The 11,159-nt window shown below is 37.5% G+C and overlaps 2 protein-coding genes across 2 annotated transcripts in view; both read right to left on the bottom strand.

Moving 5' to 3' along the window:
* Nucleotides 1–2,016, bottom strand: part of BDBG_02295 (BRCA1-associated protein) — a gene marked incomplete at both ends in the record, with an annotated part of 3,148 nt that extends 1,132 nt beyond the window's left edge. Inside the window, 3 exons of the mRNA XM_031720726.1 lie at nt 76–232; nt 343–1,292; nt 1,482–2,016. Coding sequence (XP_031576991.1) covers nt 76–232; nt 343–1,292; nt 1,482–2,016 — 1,642 coding nt within the window. The remainder of the gene's footprint in view (nt 1–75; nt 233–342; nt 1,293–1,481) is intronic.
* Nucleotides 2,017–2,507: 491 nt separating this feature from the next.
* Nucleotides 2,508–4,451, bottom strand: BDBG_02296 (polyubiquitin). Its single transcript, XM_002627579.2, has 3 exons — nt 4,087–4,451; nt 3,770–3,985; nt 2,508–3,685 (listed from the first exon to the last, which is right to left on the bottom strand). The coding sequence occupies exons 1-3, from the start codon at nt 4,106–4,108 to the stop codon at nt 2,778–2,780; spliced, it is 1,146 nt and encodes a 381-aa protein (XP_002627625.1). The 5' UTR covers nt 4,109–4,451; the 3' UTR covers nt 2,508–2,777.
* Between the last annotated feature and the right edge of the window lie 6,708 nt (nt 4,452–11,159).

Consider the following 11,159-nt stretch of genomic DNA (forward strand, 5'->3'; position numbering starts at 1 on the left):
TTCTTGGTAACTCTATTAGCGATGGCGTTGGAGGTGCCAATGGTTTCGTAGATAAGGAAGTCGATGAGAGGGTACCCGATTGAGCGGGGGAGGATGGTGAGGAAATTAGGGCATGATTCGTTGTTGCGGGCGTAAAGGGGTCATTATTCATATCCGGAAACTTGCTCTCTGTCCCCGGTGCCTCCACCTGAATCTCGACAGTTTTCACAAATACAACATGACAAGTTTCAGGCTATAAACATGTGAAAGAGTCAATCATCAGCAACAATCCGGATTCAAGAAAATGGCTTTCCAGCCACCACCAAACAACAGAAAGAAAGAAACAAAAGAGAACAAACTCACCTCCATGGAATTAAACACCTTCCCATTCCAATCTCGCTGCCATTCCTTCGCCCTCTTCCCACTCCGAAACTTCATTAGAACCATATACCGATTCGCCCGCGCCGTCCTAATCATTCGAAAATGGCTAACCTCATCCCTCGTCTGCTCACCCACAAATCCCAAGAAGTCCGACGGAGACATGTATGACGGCACCGCGAGGATACATAAAGTCGTACAATCCTCCACAGATTGGACGCCTGCTGCTGCTGTTGCTGTTGCTGGTGCGGTTGCTAACGATCCGGATTTTCCAGACCCACTGCCAGTTTCCACATCATCACTGCCATATCTCCTGCCAAGGCTGTTGCTGGAATTACCATCAAGCATCGCACTCCGTGTCAGCGCTGACCCTTTCAGAAACGACGGGTCATCGTCGTCCCTATAGAGTGCGGAGGTCTCATCGGCATCACGGTATAAATGTACAATACCCCACGCGCTATCTGAGACTTTCTGGTCGAGCGGGACATATTTGCCCTTCGTCGCTAGGCCGCCGATAACGCTTGTGCCAATGCCCTTGGCTATCTGGTTGTTGTTTGGACTGCTCCCTTTGTTAGAAAGTTGTTGGGGCTGTTGGTTCGTGACCGTGGGTGTCTGCCGCGGGCTCTGGAGCTGGGGTTGCTGGTTTTGATTTTGCGGTGGCACAACCATGTCGATGCTCTGGATGGAAATTTGATCTAGGCGTTTGTCGTTTGTAATTCTGGAAGAAGAGGTGGTAGTAGTACTCGTAGATGCGGAGTAGGTATGCGACTCATGTATTTGCGGTTGGTGATGAATGCCAGCTGTCTCGGGCTGAACAGAGGGGGGTGTGGCTGTAGCTGTAGTTGTAGATATATTTGTAGCCGTAGGAGGAGTAGATGTAGAAAAAGTTCCAGACGACACTCGACATTGACGGAGTCCGTTCGGATCTTTGCCTACTTTATTTCATAATAAGGGAAAACATTGTCCGCTCAGTTAGTTAGTCCATTCATTTCACAACCAACATTCCCCTCCGAACTTTCACAATGAAACACATAACAATAACAGCCAACCGGTAACAGGGATTTCGGAAAAGGAAAACGAAAAACGAAAGGAAAACCCAAGAACTGAAAGTAAATGAAACTCACCACCGTCACCACAACTTTCACTACCACCACCAAGAACAACAAGATCCCTATAAATCTTCCCACCGCTGCTATTCCCGTTGCAATGATTGCTCCTAACGTCCTTCCTCTTCAAATGGTTATGATGGCTATTCAAATTATCACCGCCTCTTGACGCCTTGCCAGCCGCACCTCTGGTCCTCCTCTTATTATTAGTATTAGTATTATTATTATTGTTGTTGTTGTTGTTGTTGCGGAAAGGTTGCAACGCGTCACAGAAAGCCTGCAGCGCGAAGTTGTTATCGTTATCTAATCGATCGAGGAGGCGTCGTGGCTGAGAAGAAGAATGTAAACGCGCCTGTGAATGCGAACGTGAATGCAGGCAGGACGGTGATGACGGCGACGATGACGAAGGAGAGGTATGTGAGCTGTTTTTGTTGTTAACGCGGACGGACTCGTCGTCTGCCGGCGTCGGAGTAATAATATTATTATGCTTAAGATTATCACCACCACCAGCTACCAACAATTCCAGGAGGATATGGTAGAAGTATGTGGGCATCCCGAGCTGAATGATATTATTTTTTTTTTTTCAAAAAAAAAGGGAAATGCGGGTGGGGATGAAATAAAAATTTATCTTTCACCCATCACGGCAGGAGAGGAGTGTCCTTTGTATTATTTAATTAAGGCTTTCGATATGACGGATAGTGGTGTAGACTTTATTTTTTTCGTTGTCGGGAGTCGTCTTCGTTCGTCAATGTCTGATTGTTACAAAGATGATGATGAAACTCCCAAGCTCAATGACGTTGGAAGCCATGCGAGATATCACGTGATTGATGACGCAAACCTTGGCAGTGCTGAGTCACCGCCAAACGCTGGAAGCTCGCGGAAATCGCTTAATTAGTTTAACTATCCATCCTTAGTTAATTAGGCAGGCCTCCAGGGCCGGTTGCCACCGATCTGATACAAGAACATAGGTGGCAACTACAAGTTAAAATCCCAGCTATCGCTATATTTTTTCTACGGAAAAAAAGTGAGAACGAATCCAGTCAAAAAAAAAGTATTGTACGAGTCTTCTATTTTGAAGAGTAGTTTGAGCACAAGAAGTACCTAGGTAGTGTATGTGTTGGAGCTAGCTAGCGGAGTGTAAATGAATGCATGCCATGTCGTAATTGTGATAGAAGAAAATAGGTCATAAAAAGAATCCATCCCCCTTGCCCAAAGACGCCAAGCCGGTGATTGTATTTCCTCCAGCCGTAGGAAAAGAAAAAAAAAACAAGAAAACACCCAAGCAGCAAAATAAAAGCCAAAGGGTTGATGTATTTATTGGCCACCCCGCAATCTCAACACCAAATGGAGAGTACTCTCCTTTTGAATGTTGTAGTCAGAGAGTGTCCGACCATCTTCCAGCTGCTTACCAGCAAAGATGAGACGCTGCTGGTCTGGGGGGATACCTTCCTTATCTTGAATTTTGCTTTTTACATTGTCAATGGTATCGGAGCTCTCAACTTCGAGTGTGATGGTTTTGCCGGTCAGGGTTTTCACGAAAATCTGCATACCGCCACGAAGACGGAGGACAAGGTGGAGTGTGGATTCCTTTTGGATATTATAATCTGAGAGTGTTCGGCCATCCTCGAGCTGTTTCCCGGCAAAGATGAGTCGTTGCTGGTCTGGTGGGATACCCTCTTTATCTTGGATTTTGCTTTTAACGTTGTCGATGGTATCTGAGCTCTCGACTTCCAAGGTAATAGTTTTGCCGGTCAGGGTCTTAACGAAAATCTGCATACCGCCACGAAGACGGAGGACAAGGTGGAGTGTGGATTCCTTTTGGATATTATAATCCGAGAGTGTTCGGCCATCCTCGAGCTGTTTCCCGGCAAAGATGAGTCGTTGCTGGTCTGGTGGGATACCCTCTTTATCTTGGATTTTGCTTTTAACGTTGTCAATGGTATCTGAGCTCTCGACTTCCAAGGTAATAGTTTTGCCGGTCAGGGTCTTAACGAAGATCTGCATTCCACCACGGAGACGAAGGACAAGATGGAGGGTCGATTCCTTTTGAATATTATAATCAGACAAGGTGCGGCCATCCTCCAGTTGCTTTCCAGCGAAGATCAGGCGTTGCTGATCTGGGGGGATGCCTTCTTTGTCCTGGATTTTACTCTTTACATTGTCGATGGTATCAGAAGATTCCACCTCCAATGTAATGGTCTTCCCGGTAAGAGTTTTGACGACTGTTTGCAGGGTATATGTTAGCGCCTGGTTTTCTCTCACGTAGAACATGTCAATTTAGGAGAGGACTTGTTCAAAAGACATACAGATTTGCATTCCTCCACGGAGACGGAGAACCAAGTGAAGAGTAGACTCCTTCTGGATATTGTAATCAGAAAGAGTACGGCCGTCTTCCAGCTGCTTGCCGGCGAAGATAAGACGTTGCTGATCGGGAGGGATGCCCTCCTTGTCTTGAATCTTAGACTTCACCGCGTCGATCGTATCACCAGACTCAACATCGAGTGTGATGGTCTTTCCGGTGACTATAGGCAAGGGAAAAAAAAAAAGAGCGGTATGTTAGCAGACTGTTTTACGTTGAAATGGATCTTGGAGGCAGCAACAGTCCTGGAGTGGATGAACTTACGAGTCTTTACAAAAATCTGCATGGTGGCGGACTTTGAAACGTTGAGAGAGATTCAAAGATATGATGGTGACTCAGTGGCAGACCGAAGAGCGGGGTTTGTGGCGTATTGCAACAACTCAAGAGAGAATGCCAAAGGAGAAGGCAAGGCAAGTGGAAGATGAGGACAGAGAACCGATCGATGAAACGATGAAACGTTGGGAGGAGGAGAGGTGTCACGGACAGACAGGACAGACAGGTTGATGATGATGATTATGATGTGATGGATGAAGAAGATGGGAAGAAGAAGAGGGAGGAAGAAGGAAAGAGGGCGGTTGGGTTGGGTTGGGAGTTTAAGTATTAATTAACCAACCTTGTCACTTGGAGCCGCCTTGCCAGAACGAGGCTTGGGTGGAAGGCGAAGTTGGTCCTGGTTAGTCATTCAGCCAGTCACACCTCTTGGAGGATAACGTTGTTGTGTTGTGTTGTAATCTAACTACGCGAGTTACACTAAATGGATAGGTTGGGGTGGCACGTGACTAGGGTAGGTGTAGTAATCACCAACACCCCCCCTTGCTACACCGTGGCCTATAATAAGCCGCCACCCGGGGCCTCCCTCATCCTCAAATCTTTCAAAAATGCAATAATAATTAATTACATGAATCAGACCCTGATTTCCTCATTAGGAAAGGCGTCCGTACAGCAATAACTGTAAAAATCAAGAAATACATGCAAAATCCATTGATTCGCTGTATCATCATTACCATTCAATCATTCCTTCTCAATTTCCTGAATGTCAATCCTTTTGACAAATTCTTCAAATGCAGGCTTCGCCAGTGGCTTGGTGAGCCCATCAGCTATGTTTGCTGTAGAATCAACATGTTTCATCATGATCTCCCCTTTTCCAATCAAATTGTGAAGAATATGATATCTAATCTTGATGTGGCGCGATCTTCATGTTAAGAATTCCCTCTTTGCTAGATCAATTGCTTCCTTATTGTCAACTCATAGATGTGAGTATATTTTCACTTTTCCATCATTCATCAACTCAGCATCATATAACATATCATTCAATCAGATTATCTCACAAGCTGTCTCACTAGCTGTAATATATTCAGCTTCTGTGATTGATTTGATAATAGATGTCTGTCTCTGCAACTGCCATGAGATTGATGACCTGTTCATCAATATAACATAGTCAGTAGTCAATTTGTATTGAGAATCTGCCTCTGCTCAGTCTGAATCACAGTATATTATAGAACTCAGGTCATCTTCTATCTCCTTCTTATACAATATGCTATGATTTTTCATCTTCTTGACATAATGTAGAACATGCTTCAACACTGCTCAACATGCTTTGTGTGAATATGAGTTAAAATGTAAGAGATAGTTAACTGTGAATACTAGGTCTGATCAGCTACTTGAGATCAAATACTGCAATGATTTCAATTCTTGATGATATCTTATAGCTGTAAAGTTATCATTCAATTCATCATTCTTATCAGGTGAAAATTCCAGTTATATACCTGTTATCATAGAGATTCTCACAGAATTCATCTTATTCATACTGAAATCTTCAAGAATCTTCTCAATATAACAGCTCTGTATAACTGCTAGATCATTATTTCTCTAGTATTTAATCTTCATCTTCAGGTAAGATTTATCCTGTTTGACTTCTTTTATCTTGAATCTTTTTCTGATTTTCATTAAAATTCACTCAATTTCACTCTCTTCAGACTCTGTGATTTGACAGTTATTAATATATAGTGTCAAGAATAACTTACAAATTGAATGATAAAGAAATTCACTGTTATAAAATAAGATCTTGAATTCTAGATTTATCAAGTATTCTGTTATAAGAAAATATTATATTCTTACTGTCTGTTTCATTCTGTATAAGCTCTGATGTACAAGCTCTATCAATTCATCATGACTGTGCTTAATCTCTGTGAGTAGTTGTATAAATATTATCTTGTTCTGAGATAATATCTTATTCAAAAATGCAGATACATAGTCAATTGATCTGACTTTTCAATCTCTTGCTATTAATATAGTGAATAAGCTCTGTGATGTAGATTCAGACATCACTGCTGTATATAACTTATTATAATAAATATCTTATTATTGTAGAAATTCTCTAATCACTCAATGAGCTCTAAACTGAATAATTTCACTCTTATTATTAAATTTCTGATTGTGCACTCATTTATCTATAAGAATGTTCATTTTCAGAGTCTTCTTAACAACAATATATATCTTCTTTTATTCAAATATTTTAATCTTCTTTTTCATTGTCTTATATTAATAGTCTCAGTCTGAGCTTCTCTTGACTTCTGTCAGTGTAGTTAATCAGTCTGTCAGAACACTTAGAACAGAATCATTCTTATTAACAGAGTCTTTGAACTCTTCATTCATAACAAGCTGTGTCTCATTATCTAGAAGATAGGTCAGTTTCAGTATACTGTTCATATCATCATCAGTAAGCATTTTTAAAACATCAGGTTTATTCTTTATAAGTCTTCTTAGAAGGCAGTGTTGTCATTTCTTTATAGTGTCAAGAATATTCAATTTCTCTGACAGTTTGACTGCTTCTCTAATGACATTTGTCAGTGCTTCTTCTGTTGTCAATTCTTCATTAAAAATAACATCTCTTGCAATTTCAAGCTTTCAGGTTACAGAGTCTCAGATATGATATTAGTACAGTTCTTAATATTTAACTAATTATTATTACTTATCATCAGTTCTATCTGCAAGCTTATTAATAATCTTCAGATTCTTCTTATACATCTTACATTCTCATCTGCATATTCAATGAGCAGAAGATTGAACATCTGTTCAAGCTTTAAAAGAAAATAATGAGATCTCTCTCTGACACCTGTAAATCTTTGTTAATGTTGAAGATGTGTTGATGTAAGAATAAGTGCTCGCAGGCGATTATTCGGGTGTTTGCAGCTTGGCGTGATATGTACTGTTAACTACTAGAAGTATTCACAGTAGAAAGATAAAATGTAGAGATTAAATATATAATAGTATTCAAGCTGAGTTGTGAATAGTATTCATGAACTCCAGTCTATATAGTTGTATGTAGTCAAGAGCTGCTAGCTCTATTAATTATACAAGAGATAGAAATAGAGATAAAGAATCTGTGAGAAGTGAGATTTCTTACATACTTCTCTCTCTCTAAGACTTCATTCATGAAGTCTTTCACTGAGTGACTTCATAGAATCAGCTCAGCACTGCAGTGATACTCACTAAAAATTCTTCATATCTATAAAAAACCTCAGTGAGAAAAAATCTCTTATTATTACAAAGAAAAAAGAGTCTGTCACTCAGTTTCTTATTCTGTGAGATTCTTTGTAATCTATAGATTCTTCTCTGACTATTACACAGATTCATCTCACATCTTTCATACAGAAGAGTTTCAGTTGACTCTCAATCATTTTCACAAGATTCTTATGTGATTATCACACAGATTCATCTCACATCTTCTATATAGAAGAGTTTCAGTTGACTCTCAATTATTTTCATAAGATTCTTATGTGATTATTACACAGATTCATTTCACAGATGAATCACTCTCTGTAAGATCACTCTTATCAAAGAGAAGTATTTACAAGTTAATCTTTCACTCATTCTTATAAATCATTGTTCTTTGACACTGTAGAATTGTGAGGAATTTTTCATTCTTTTATCAACTCTGTAGAATTGTAGAATTAAGATATCTGCAGTCTGTAATCACTTTTTATAGTTATATAGAAAGATTCAGATCTGTGATTTATAATCACTCTTATTTACTAGAGTAATCTGACTATTTCATAGAATCACTCACAGTGTAAGCAAATCTCTCTAGAGTAGTATAAATATCTCAGATCTGTTCACAGAATCTCATCTTCTTTTCTCTTTTTCTGTAACAGCTTTTATTCTTATAAACTGTGAGTATTCTCATTCATCTGTGAAGTGTTTTCACTCAGATGACAGAGAGAGAGTGTTTCTGACAATATCTATATGTTAATTCAAGAACTTCTCAAGAATAAAAATTTTTTTTTTCAAATTTCAATATCTTTATAAACAATGTCTGACTGCTGCTGAGCTTCTCATGAGTGTTTCTACAACTTCTCTGATCACTTTTTATCAGCTGATGAAGCAGGGGTGTTATCACTTATAACTGCATCTTCATCTCTTTCAGCTCTGTCACTGCACCTGATCTTCAGATCAGCAGCTCATCTCATTTCTTCCTCAGATCAGCTTCTGACTTCAAGCAGCACAGTTCCTTTCTTTACTGTAAGTCTTCTTATAAGTAATTTCTTACAGATTCTAGCTGACAGTTCTTACAAAGCTCTCAGTGTTGTCAGTGTCTTCTGCAGCTCTGCAGGCCTATAATCACTCTCTTCCTGCTCACACAATCTCTGATCAGATATATATGAATATGTCTAGATTCTCTATTAATAGTTCTTGCACTGCAGCACATTTCTGCAATCTCATTGTCAATGAGAGATAAGTCTTCAGATATTCATAAAATCCAGATAATTAAGATAATGTAAATGTTATAAATTCATAACAGAAGTTGATCTGAGTAGATAAGCTCTCTCTTCACATCTCAATTGTTTTCAGGCTGAATACTTCAGTATAACTGAGGAAATGAATACAGTTTCATAAGAGATATCTGATTATATATACAGACAGTCAGTCTTCAAGACTCTGCTACAACTGTGTATACTCTGATATTCAACTTCTCTGAAGTCTGTGCATTTCTGACAGTCTTTATATCAAATGTAACAATTATCTGTATCACAGATATAATACTTTCTACTTCTTTAAAGAAGAAAATTGATAGTTGTGAAGAGATTAAGTGTTTTAAGTATTAAGAATATAAATATAGATTTTCTTTATTTTTTCTTTATTAATCTCTAAATTATGTTCACAGTTCTGTTTATTTTCTGTTTTTTTTTTTTTTTTTAACTTTAATAAGAATATAATTTCTTCTTCTCTTGTATACACTGCAGACTGTTCATCTTAGTAGAAACTCATTATCTTATAGACTAGAATTCACAAATGACAGTATTAATATTTTTATTATAATCAGATTCTTAGTGAAGATTACATTATTCTGACTTATTAAAATTCATAGTATAAAAGTCATGTCTCAGCTTCTGCAGATATCTTATCTGTCTGAATAATTCTTAAGTGAACTTATTCATCTTGTCAGAATACTCTTATCACTGAACCTTGAATCAGAGCTTACAATCTCACTTCTCTGAGTTAATAATTTCTTTAATCTGATATTCTCTTTCACTCTCTAGTACTTCACAGACAGAGTGATGAGTCACAGAGTTCTCTTCTAAGAATTTCTTATATTCACAGAGTAAAGAGATATAAAAAACATTATATATTTATAACTCAGATAACAGTTTCAATCTGTAGAACTGTAAACTAACTTTCTTTATAATCTTACAAGACTCTGTCTACAAGAGATTCAGCTTCTTACTAGATCTCTATATAATGATATTTTCTAGACTTAGTCAGACTCTATTATCTTTCTTGAAACTTTTTATAATATGCTTGAAGTTATAGTATCTCTTCTGATACTCTTAGATCTTTCTCAAGAATTTGTGAGCTTTCTCCTGAATCTTCTGAATTCTCTCAGCCTGTTCACAGACATTATCACACTCTATAGTGTACTCTCACAGGTTTATCAAGATTATCTGTGAATAAGTCTCAGTGAGTATCTTAAAGAGGGTTTTATCTGTGCTGACATGTTTTAAGTTATTATATATAAACTCTGTAAGTGATAATTAATGCACTCAGTTATTCTGATTATAATTAACAAAGTATTACAGATACTGTTTCAATATACTTATCAGATATTCTATCTAACTGTCTGTCTGTTGATGAAAAGCTGTGCTTAAATCTTATAAGATCTTCAGTATAGTTATCAGATCAGATCAGAACTCTTCTGTAAAGATTAATTCTCTATCTGAGATAATGTTTATAGATAATTCATACAATCAGATCACATCATGAATAAAGATGTGAGTTAAATTCTTTAACTTCAAGTTCTTGTGAGTGAGTATAAAGTATGTTATCTTGATAAAGTAATTCACTATTATTAGTATACTGTTAAAGTAGATATCATATATGTTCTTGCTTTTCAGAAGACTTATAAGAGTATTCATTTCTAGCTGTTCTCAAGGTTTCTACAGAATGAGTAGAGAAGTAAGTTCTTTATATAGTCTGAACTGCACTATCTGTAAACTCTGATAAATAATATAAGAATTCACTATTTTCTTCACAAGTTCTCACATCTTCAGTCAGAAGTATTTTCTTATAAGTAACTTATAAGTTCTAGTATCTATAAAATAACTTACTAAAGAAGAGTCATGATATCTTTTAATAAGTTCTACATATAGAAACTTATTCATAGATATATAAATTCAGCTCTCTCTTTATAAGAGATTATTTAAGTCTCTTCAATTCTTTATTTCTGCAGAGTTGATCTCTGCTGTAAGCAGTTTCTGAATATACTGAGTATATTCATTCTTCAGTTGCAGTTCAGACAATCTGAATAGAAGATTTTATAAAGACTTATACTCTGTTTCTTCTTACATCAGATCTTCTATAATACTTCTCAAAGTCTGTAAACTCTTCAGATTATAGATACTCTCTTCAAGAATTCTTACAGAGATTCTCAGAGTGTTAACTCTCAGTGTTATAGAGAGTAGTTATATAAGCTTCTTCTCTTTCTTCTCTCTCTTCTCTTACAGGAAATTGAGAGACTCTTCAGTCAATCTCTTTGTAACACTCAGTTTAAGCATTTTATAAAGCTTTTCTATCTTCTCTAGTCTCTCTGTATCTGTCATCCTGACCTTCTTAACATAGTCTGGCCTGTAAGAGAGTTTATCTGCTGAGTTCTTAGTTCTCTTAATATATTCTATTTTGAATCAGAACTCACTCAGTCTCTGAGCTCAGTAAATCTGCTGTTACAAGAGTTTCTTGATTGAAGTAAACTGTTATAAGCTGTTATAATCAGTTCTAATAGTAATCACTGTTACAAGGCTCTCAAAGTAGTAATATCAGTGACAGAAGAATTTCGAATGCAC

This window comes from Blastomyces gilchristii (genome assembly GCF_000003855.2).
Source record: "Blastomyces gilchristii SLH14081 genomic scaffold supercont1.3, whole genome shotgun sequence".
NCBI lineage: Eukaryota > Fungi > Ascomycota > Eurotiomycetes > Onygenales > Ajellomycetaceae > Blastomyces > Blastomyces gilchristii.

Excerpts from the sequence above, each read along its gene's own strand:
- BDBG_02296 (XM_002627579.2), bottom strand. The coding sequence starts at position 4,108 with ATGCAGATTTTTGTAAAGACTC. Across the intron at positions 3,986-4,086 it reads GCAGATTTTTGTAAAGACTC|TCACCGGAAAGACCATCACA; the intron begins GTAAGTTCATCC and ends CCTTGCCTATAG. Across the intron at positions 3,686-3,769 it reads CCGTGGAGGAATGCAAATCT|TCGTCAAAACTCTTACCGGG; the intron begins GTATGTCTTTTG and ends CCCTGCAAACAG.